This window comes from Palaemon carinicauda, chromosome 13, assembly GCF_036898095.1.
Source record: "Palaemon carinicauda isolate YSFRI2023 chromosome 13, ASM3689809v2, whole genome shotgun sequence".
NCBI classification, from domain to species: Eukaryota; Metazoa; Arthropoda; class Malacostraca; order Decapoda; family Palaemonidae; genus Palaemon; species Palaemon carinicauda.
The window spans coordinates 1,881,799-1,892,614 of record NC_090737.1 but is presented as its reverse complement, the minus strand read 5'-3'; the positions used below and the strand labels follow the sequence as shown (position 1 = coordinate 1,892,614).

At 39.6% G+C, this 10,816-nt stretch overlaps 1 protein-coding gene across 1 annotated transcript; it reads left to right on the top strand.

Annotated features, from left to right (window-relative positions):
• The first annotated feature begins 7,641 nt into the window (after window positions 1-7,641).
• On the top strand, window positions 7,642-9,500 carry LOC137652424 (zinc finger protein OZF-like). Its single transcript, XM_068385828.1, has 2 exons — window positions 7,642-8,736; window positions 9,297-9,500. The coding sequence occupies exons 1-2, from the start codon at window positions 7,642-7,644 to the stop codon at window positions 9,498-9,500; spliced, it is 1,299 nt and encodes a 432-aa protein (XP_068241929.1).
• The last annotated feature ends 1,316 nt before the right edge of the window (window positions 9,501-10,816 follow it).

Here is a 10,816-nt window from a genome sequence, read left to right as displayed (position 1 = left end):
TCATTTGCTGGAGCTAGAATGGCAATGGTTGAGAGAAACTACAACTTGCAATTGATAAAATTATTGTGGGCTGATATGAATGGGTTTAAGTTTTCAACAAGCAAAACTACTATTGTCCATTTCTGTCGTATCCAGAGAGTACATCCAGACCCGGATATATACATGAATGGACAATGGATCCCATGTGTAGGGGAAGCTAAATTTTTAGTATTGATTTTTTATTGTAGGTTGATCTGGGTCCCACACTTAAAGGCATTAAAAGCTAAATGTCTTGAGGCTGTGAATCTTTTCAAAGTATTGTCCCATATATCATGGGAAACAGATCGTAAAACTATTTTAGAATTATACAAGGCCTTAATTTTTTCAAAAATTATTTATGGGTGTGAAATATACTCCTCAACCACACCAAGCCGATTAAAGATATTAGATTTAATACATCATGCTGGTATTAGATTGTCCACAGAAGTGTTTAGAACCTCGCTTATCCCAAGTCTCCTTGTTGATGCCGGAAAGTTACCTCTAGACCATTACTGAATGTCTTCCATTATTCGGTATTAGTTTAGGTTATAAAGATTCTCTATCTCTTTAGCCTTTCAGATTGCAAGCCTTGTAAGAAACTCAACATACTTTGAGTACACCCAAAATCTCAACCTTATGGCTTTCGGGTAAAACAATTATTAAACAGTCTTCATATAATTAGAGGCAAGGTGCTTCCATTTAAGATCTCATCAACCCCTCCGTGGAAATTACCAGAGATATTTTTTTAAATATTTTATTAGTGTTAAGAAAAATATGACTGAATTAGAAGCCAAGTCTCTTTTTATGGAACATAGGAATCAACTTTATATTTATATATACTGATGGCTCCAAATCTGATGCTGGCGTTGCATTTGGAGTATATGGTAGTTCTTTTAACTGTAGAGGTGCTCTTCCTTCAATATCTTCCATATTTACAGCGGAATTATATGGCATACTAACCGCTATTGAGAAAATAGTGTTAAAAGAGGAGGGCAATTTTACCATTTTTAGTGATTCAAGAAGTGTCCTTCAAAATTTAGGTGGTTTTAATTCTAGTAACCCTTTAGTTTTAGAGATTTTAGAGTAGATTTTAATCATTGGCATGAAAGGTATAACTTCTATTTTGCTGGGTTCCGGCACACGTAGGTGTGTCTGAAAATGAAGAGGCAGATTCACTGGCAAAGAGTGCTGTAGCAGAGTTGCTACCAAGAAGGTATCCCATTCTTTGTAATGATTTTTTACCAGCAATTAAGAATTTTATTTGTAACAATTGGCAACAGCATTGGGATAGTTTAACCGAAAATAATATTAGAGAAATGGCGATTGTTATATCCCATTGGGATGCCCCGAAAATGGGAGACTACTCTTTGTCGTCTCCGCATTGGTCACACTCGGATGACACACGAGTTTCTGCTGGCTGGCCAACACCAATCATAATGCGACAACTGTATAATACCCTTGGCAGTGAGGTATTTGTTGACTGAATGCCCCACTTATAGCACAGAAAGAAATAAGATACCTGTTTGAGGCTCGGGTGAAGATGGCAGGTTCATCCTTGGCAAGATCCTTGGACATGATTTGTCGTACAATGCCAATGGCATTTTTAAATTTATATCAGAAGCAGGTCTCCTTAATGCTATTCAACTTTTATAACATATCTACTTCTCTGGTTTTAATTGAATATTCTCTTGAGCTTTATTTATAATAAACGATATTGGTATCAACGACCTTCAATGTTAGGATGCCAGAGAACTTCAAATCAGTCAATCAATCAGTCAATCTCGATAATGGCCTCTTGTTTGAGGGTACACTCAGGCACTCTATTCTATCTGATTTCTCTTCCTCTTGTTAAAGTTTTTATAGTTTATATAGGAAATATTTATTTTAATGTTGTTACTTCTTAAAATAGTTTATTTTCCATTGTTTCCTTTCCTCACTGGGCTATTTTCCCTGTTGGGGCCCCTGGGCTTATAGCATTCTGCTTTTCCAACTAGGGTTGTAGCCTACCAAGTAATAATAATAATAATAATAATAATAATAATAATAATAATGGCTTAGACCATTCTGAAGACATGTTGCATGTCCGCCAGTCATAAGATCTCGCCCTTAGAGTAAAAGGAGTCGGATCACATCGTCTTTGCACGTTCTTTCCTGTTTAAATAGGATTAATTCCTTAGTCCTCCTAAGGGAAAGGATACAGTCCTAGACCTCTTCTATGACATCCTCAGACCCACCAAGAATAAGGTAGCCTTGCCCTGGTCTAGGGTTGTTGGGAGAGCCAACAAGAAGGCCTTTGCTCAAGTAGTAGGAGTTTAGTTTCAAAGTCCCTTAGGGTGGTTAATTCTTCAAATTTACTTCGTGCCATACGTACGACATAGGAAGTACTACAAGATTGTAGACTATGTTCAGTCTCCTCTGCCAGTGACATTCTTAGCAACAGATGCCGCAAACTTGGAGGGGATTGCAAAGTGTTCGAAGAAAACTGCTTCAGGGGTGGGCTACAAGTTGGGCTCGGTAGAGTACTGGATATCTTCTGCCACAAAGACTTCTCCTCAAGGAAGAGGGGGAAGTAATGTCCACCTTTTTTGGCCTCGGGTGCCAGGACAGTAGAGCTCCTGACACAGTGTAGTCAACCAGTTGACAAACTGGATTCTGAAACTACTGACTCCACTCTTTCAAAATTTCAAAGGCAGGTGCCGAGGAGAGATGTGCTCAAGTTGCGCAATGCATTGATGGAGAGTTCTTCCTTCCTTCAATGTGGAAAACATTGAGGCAGTTGCGGAGTGGTAGAGGAAGGCGAGTGAAGACTCCCTTCACAGGGCAATGATGTCATGCCCTTACTTCTCGGCACAACCAACACAGAGTTTCTCTCCGGTAAAACGTCAAGGGCATAAAGAGGGATCAAATTTCCCTTAACAGACCACCTACAAAAAGATAGGCCCTATGCAGCACTTCTCTTCCTCCTCTGCCCCATGCCCTTTTGGCAGAAGAGGGACATGTTGACATTCCCGCTTGGATGCATATAGAGCTGGTGGCACAGATGGATATGTGCTGCACCAGTTGGGTGGTAACCGAGAGACTGCGTAATTACAATTAAATTTACTTTAGCAGACACGGAGCTTTTATAACCGTTTCTGTGAAAGTAGGTCACAAAAATTCAAACAATTGAAAAAATTACATAAAGGCAGAAACAAGTTATCAGTGCGAGGGGAGAGCAATAATGACAATACAGTGAACCCTCGCTACTTCGTGGTTCGACAATCGCGGATTCACCACTTCGCGGGGTTTTCCCATAACCCATATATATATACATATCGCGGATTTTCCGGAAAATTCGAAAATACCGCGAAATCTGAAGACAACCAAATACGATATTTTGTTACCTGTAATTCCATTAATACTGTAATTAGTAATATCTGCTCTTACTGATTGTTCATTGCATTACATATGATATATAATTCAGCACAGAAAGAAATAAAACACGAAAAGAGAATGTGATCATACGATAATTCAGTACGTAGTAAAATTAAATCGAACATGAAACGCAAATCAGATGCAGTCATACCATATTAGAATGGTGTGTACTGTAATGGATGTGCTTCTTTTCCATGAATCTTTTGTATGTATACGTACGTAGTACAGTACTGCATCCAATAATATTCTTTGTTGCAAAAATCACATTTCGAATACTGTAAGCGTACGAGAGAGAGAGAGAGAGAGAGAGAGAGAGAGAGAGAGAGAGAGAGAGAGAGAGAGGCCTAAAATAGCGTACGTAAATTTTTATTATTATTGTTATTATTATTATTGTTGTTGTTGTTAATAAAATTATTATTGTTATTATTATTAATCATTATTATTATTATTATTACTGTACAGTATTATTATCATTATTTATTATTATTACGGTATTTTACTTAATCTACGTACGTTCAGTATGCGCGGGGCATCTTCTATGAGTAACCAACGCACCATAGTACTGTAAGACGGGTTGTGATTGGTTCAAGCGCTGATAGATGACGAATCAAAACTCAAGTTTTGTTATCTAGCCTGTGATTGGTGTTTTGCCCGCATCTTCTACCCGCAGCATCAAAGTTCTCGCGGGGCTGGATCGTTCACTTTCTCTTTCCGCGTATTGCTGAGTAGACGTTCTTAAGTTTGTGAAGTTTAATCTGTGCTGTGTGCGACTGTTTTAAGTTGAACTTTTTGTTGAACTTTCTGTTACAATGCCTCCCAAGCGTTCTGCTTCTAGTAAGGCTGGTAGTGAGCCTAAACGCCACCGAAGGATGATGACGATAGCTGAGAAGGTTACGCTTCTCGACATGTTAAAAGATGGTAGAAGTTACGCGGCCGCCGGCCGCCATTTTGGCATCAACGAATCCACCGTTCGCTACATCAAGAAGGACGAGGCGAACATTAGAAAGACTGCTGCAATCACCTTTAGCAGATCAGCGAAGCGAGTCGTTACAACGCGTAATAAAACGATCGTACGCATGGAAGGTGCTTTAGCTGTGTGGATTGCCGACTGCTGGAAGAAGAACATAGCGTTGGATACGAACACCATCCAAACAAAGGCTTTGAGCTTATATGAGAATTTTGCTGCAAAGGAACCTAAAGACGACGACGGCAACCATGCTGAAGATGATGATGATGCAGATGATCCTCAACCAGGGACATCCACTGATTCCCAGCCTCAGAAACGTTTTTCCGCAAGCAAAGGATGGTTCGCGAAGTTTCAGAAACGCTTCGCCCTGAAAAGCGTTTCCCTGCATGGGGAGTCTGCTTCCGCTGACACTGCCGCTGCTGAAACTTACGTGAACCAGACTTTCAAGAACATTATCGCTGAAGGTGGATACAAGCCGGAACAAGTGTTTAATATGGATGAAACCGGCTTGTTTTGGAAGAGAATGCCGTCGCGAACTTTCCTGTTCAAAGAGGAAGCCAAAGCCTCTGGCTTTAAGGCATTCAAGGATCGCGTTACCCTCGTGATGTGTGGCAATGCTGCTGGATTTTTGTTAAAGCCGGGGCTTATTTATAAGTCGAAAAATCCTCGCGCTTTGAAAAATAAAAATAAGAATCTCCTTCCCGTGTACTGGATGCATAATCAAAAAGCATGGATTACGAAGATGCTGACCTCCAACTGGTTCCACCAGTGTTTCATCCCGCAAGTCCATGAATATCTCTTAGAGAAGGGCTTGCCATTCAAGATCCTTCTCCTTATGGATAACGCTGGTGGACACGCAACTGACCTGTCGCGTGAGGGCGTTCAGGTTGAGTTCCTGCCACCCAACACCATGTCATTAATTCAACCGATGGACCAGGGGGTTATCAGGGCGTTCAAGGCCCTCTACACGAAGAATACCTTGGCGGACCTCGTTGCGTGTGTGGATGCTGCCCAAGATGACGAGGATGAAGATTTCAACTTGAAGGCGTACTGGCGGCAGTACACCATAGCCACGTGCCTGCAGAATATTCAAAAGGCACTTCAAGAGATGAAACCTGCAACCGTGAATGCGAGCTGGAAGAAGCTGTGGCCCGATATTGTTTACGACGACAAGGGATTTACTCCGTCGGAAATCCAACACTCTGCAATACGGAAATCTGTGCAGTTGGCTGCCATAATTGGAGGTGACGGGTTTGGCGACATGACGACTGAAGACGTCGACGAGTTGTTGGACTGCCATTCCCAGCCCCTAACTGACGCAGACCTCGAAGACCTGACGAAATCGGCAAGTGAGGAAGAGAGTGAGGGTACCCAGGAAGAGACCCAAGAAAATGTCGAAGAAACGGGCTTAACATTAGAACGGCTTGCCAAGTTCTGCAACCATATGAAGGAGGCGAAAGAAATGTTACAAGAGTGGGACGAGGATATGGTTCGCTCGATGCAATTCTCAAATAAGGTCGATGACATCATGACTCCCTACAGGATGCTCTTGGATCGAAAAAAGAAGCAGCGGCAACAACTTCCGATCACAATGTTCTTCCAGCCTCGCAAAAAAGAGCCAGTTCCTCCTGCTAGTACGCCTTCGGAAGAAATTGAAGAAGTTGAAGAGGTGTCCCAGGAAAAGACACCTCCGTCTGAAGAGACGTAAAATACTATCATTGACTGCACAGTAGAACACATCATCAGCTTCATCATCATCATTTCTACTGTGCAGCAAATTCATCGCCATCGTCATTCAAGTTTTTCTTGAACTTCTTTCGTGGTGAGTACAGTAACAATCTTTATTTTTTACTTTAACCTGTTTTATAGTTTAGTAATGTACGTACTGTATGCATTAAGTTAAAGGGAAGGTTTTAAAAGTCTACATGTTGTAACCTATCATATTTTTTTTGTTTAAAATTTACATTCGTACGTAAAACAATCTCTCTCTCTCTCTCTCTCTCTCTCTCTCTCTCTCTCTCTCTCTCTCAAATTGTTTTCCTGCTTTGCTACGTACAAGTACTGTATAATTTATATTTGTAAGGTAACATATTTTGTAAATGCTTTTACTGTAAATACTGTATGTACTGTATCATTATTTATCACTATCATCATGCACGTTAAATGCCTTGTTTGTTCTGAGCGTGGTTGTTTACTGAGCGTACACGCCGTCGTTTCAGGCGGCGTCATAAAGAAAAAGATTTCATTTGGAAGTCCTAAGAAAAATACGTAAACTAAAACATTGGTAATAAAAAAATCAACATACAGTACTGTATAATCAATATAATCGATGCAAAAACTAACCTATACATATATGTGTACACTAAATGAGTTTGTTTCTTCATTATGATCAGAGATGAACGTAAACAAAACATTGGTTGCCATTTTTTATCGTGCTTTTTAGGTGTTTAGGAAACACATGATATAAAATCGCCTTTAATATTTGTGCCTGTTTTAGTTTAGGGTGCTGTAGTACATGCATTAAGTGTTCTGTACATTAAAGGGTGGTTTGTTAACAGTACTACGTACAAGGGAAGGTTTTAAAAGTCCGAATATACATGTTAAATAAATAGGTAAATATGCTGTCACTACTTCGCGGATTTTCACCTATCGCGCCCGCGTCTGGAACCTATCTACCGCGATAAACGAGGGTTCACTGTATACAAAAGACAGAAATATTGTTACAGTGTACGAGCGTGTGATACACGTGCTGTACATGCAGACCCCGGAGCTGAACCTTTGACAGACTCCATCCTCTAAGCAGGATACCACATCCTGTAACTCCAGTGTTCCATCCTTCGCTGTTATCCTTCTCCTATAGTAAAGAACTTGGGTTTACGAAGTTAGGAAAATTAAAAATGATTTGTACATTTTATTAAACTTTAAAAGTTTTCAATCTATTTAAGAAAAATCCAACATTTTTATATAGTCCTTCTCCAATGATAATTGTTCTGTTATTTCAGACTTTTCATCCCAAAGGAAGTAATCGTCTACCTCTTGTGGCAAGATTGTGTAAACTACTGAAGATACAGCAAAAGATACAGCTGTGACTGAGAAAAGGAAGAAGAGATACAAGACTGGGAAAAAGGAAGAAGGGTCTGTGTTGGTTCATGTTGTAAGACTTTTGAGTTTATTGTAAACTTCATCTTTGGACACTGTTGAAGATAATATTGAAGACAATGTCATCCAATGATATGGACAAGATGATAAACAATGAATCCTTAGAATTTCCAATAAAAAGGGAAATGGAAGATTCCTCTTCACACACTGCAGTTAAGTTGGAAAATGATGATTTGGTTGTCAGCATTGGGCTCTTGGATGATGACACTCATTTCATGGATCCAAACATGGAATTCAAAGCAGAACCAAAAATATTAGAGTCAAGCGATAGTGACATGAAATATTCTATGGACTCTGATGCATCAGCAAGTGAGGAAGATCTACAAATCAGCCACAGGGAAGTCCATAAAGAGGAGGAAAGTGTCAAGACACGTGTGAAAGAGGAATGTGCCATACAGTTGGGATCCAGTAGGGAAGAGGACAATGGAAAGGGAAGAGGAACTGGAAAAGAATGTTTACAGAATAAGGAGCAGATAAAAAACAGTGGCTGTGTAAAACCTCTTGGTCAAGAAAGTGATTCCAAAACTAGCACTGATGTTTGTACAAGAGAGAAGTCATTTGTGGGTGGGAAGTATGAAAAACAATTTATTGGAGTAGTTGAACCCTCCAACACTCCCAAGCTAATTCACACTGGAGGCCATTTCATATGCCGAGAATGTGGCAAAACATTTTCTAACAAAGTTGATCTTAAAACACATTATAAAACTCACACTAGGCAGAGGTCATTCAAGTGTAGTGAATGTGGCAAAGGGTTCTTCCACAAAAGGGATCTTATAGTACATTTAAGGACTCACACTGGGGAGAAGCCATTTAAGTGCAGTTTCTGTGACATAGCATTTTCTGATAGAGGTAATTTCACAAAACATTATAGAATTCATACTGGGGAGAAGCCCTACAAGTGCAGTGTCTGTGACAAAGAATTTTCTCAGAGACGTTATCTTGCTAAACATCATAGAATTCATACTAAGGAGAAGCCATTTAAGTGCAGTTTCTGTGACAAAGCATTTTCTGATAGAGATAATTTAACAAGACATTGTAGAATTCACACTGGGGAGAAGCCATATAAGTGCAGTGTTTGTGATAAAGCATTCTCTTTGAAAGATACTCTCACAGAGCATCATAAAATTCATACTGGGGAAAAGCCATTTAAATGCAGCATCTGTGACAAAGCTTTTTCAGTGAGTGTTACTCTCACAAGACATTACAGAATTCATACTGGGGAGAAGCCATTCAAGTGCAGTTTCTGTGACAAAGCATTTTCTGATAGAGGTAATTTCACAAGACATTGTAGAATTCATACTGGGGAGAAGTCATTCAAGTGCAGTGTCTGTGACAAAGCATTTTCTCAAAAAAGATATCTCGCAAAGCATCATAGAATTCATACCAAGTAGAAGCCCTTTAAGTGCAGTTCCCGTGACAGAGGATTTTATAATAGATACTGTCACAAAACATTGCAGAATTCACACTTGGTAGAAACCATTTAAATGCAGTTTCTGTGACAAAACATTTTTCTCGGATATAGTATCACAGAGTATCGTAATTTATACTGGGGAGGTATGGACAGAGTATACCTCCCATGCAGAGAAGGTAGACTAGGCTTAACCGAAACCAATCGAGCCTACAGAGCAGCAATACTAAGTATAGGGCAATACTTGGAAAGCTCTGAGGATGAAAACATCAAAAATGTTGTCCGCACCACAATGATGCCCTGAGCCAACAAAAATCAATAACAAAACAGGGTAAAAACTTAGCAGGAGAATTACTAGAAGAAACGAAGGATACTCCAGCAACAATGATAGCCAGGAAGACCAGGCAGAAATTCAGTTTTAGAGAGGAAAAACTTAGAATGGAAAGGTGGAAACACCATGCAAGAGCAGGAAGATTCCAAGAACTGGAAAAAGAAGTAACTCAGATGGATAAAGAATGGAAATCTAGGTTTTGATGGAGAAAGGATGATAATAGGAGCACAAGACCAAGGCCTCCTAACAAATGGCTTCAAGAAAATGGCAGGCATATCAAGAAACGACCAGTGTAGGTTTTGTTATGCTGCAGTTGTGTTAGTCATCTGGTTTCAGCCTGCCAGATTCTACTTGCAGATGGTCACCACACAGCTTTTCACAATAAGATCTGTAAATATATACATTGGAAAATATGTAAAGAATACAAAATGTAAAGAACCAGATCCAGTTACTTCCAACAGAGGCATTGCCATCTTTTATGATGAGATAATCCCGACAGGAAGACATACAGGAGGTGCTATAAGACCTGATATTGTGATCTGGAATAAAGAGAAAATAACAAAGATTATAGATGTGACAGTACCCAGTGATTTTGGCCTTAATAGAGCTGAGAGGCAGGAAATAACAAAATATCAAGAACTGAAGAACGACCTGAAAAATACATAGGCACTGAAAGAAGTAGAAATAATACCTGTGGTGGTGGGGTAACAGGACTTATGAAGAAAAACCTGAGACAAAATACCTTCAGGCGATACCAAGTTGCCCAAGCATAAATGAGGTGCAAATTGCTGCTATCAAGGGAATGGTGACCATCTTGAAAAGAACCCTTGGATATAAGGCTAATGGAGCATAGAGGTGCAACCGTTGACCCCAATCCATTGCATCACTAATATAAAGTGAAACCAATTAAGGTATTAAGATAAAGTGGGAGGATACATGTAAATCTGTAAAAATTAAGAAATTGAAGTAAAAGATAAGGTATGGGAACATGAACCAGATAGTTACCTCCAACCGGTCAATTACCATCTTTTATGATAAGATAATTTCAACAGGAAGAGATATAGGTGGTGCTATAAAACCTGTTATTGTTATCTGTAATAAGGTGAAAAACAGCAAAGATTATAGATGTGACAGTACCCAGAGATTTTGACCTCAAAAGAGCTGAGAGGTAGAAAATAACAAAATATGAAGAACTAAAGAATGACCTGAAAATTACATGGGAACTGAAAGAAATAGGAATAATACCTGTGGTGGTTGGGGCAACATAGACTTAAAAAGAAAAACCTAAGAAGTGGCCTGAGCATAAATGAGGTGCAGATTGCTGCCATCAAGGGAAGAGTGACCATCTTGAAAAGAACCCTTGGATAAAAGGATAATGGAGCATAGAGGGGCAACCGTAGACCCCAGGCTGGGGTCCATTGCACCTCTGATATAAATCGATGTCAATTATTATTATTATTATTATTATTAGCCAAGCTACAACCCTAGTTGGAAAAGCAAGATGCTATAAGCCCAAGGC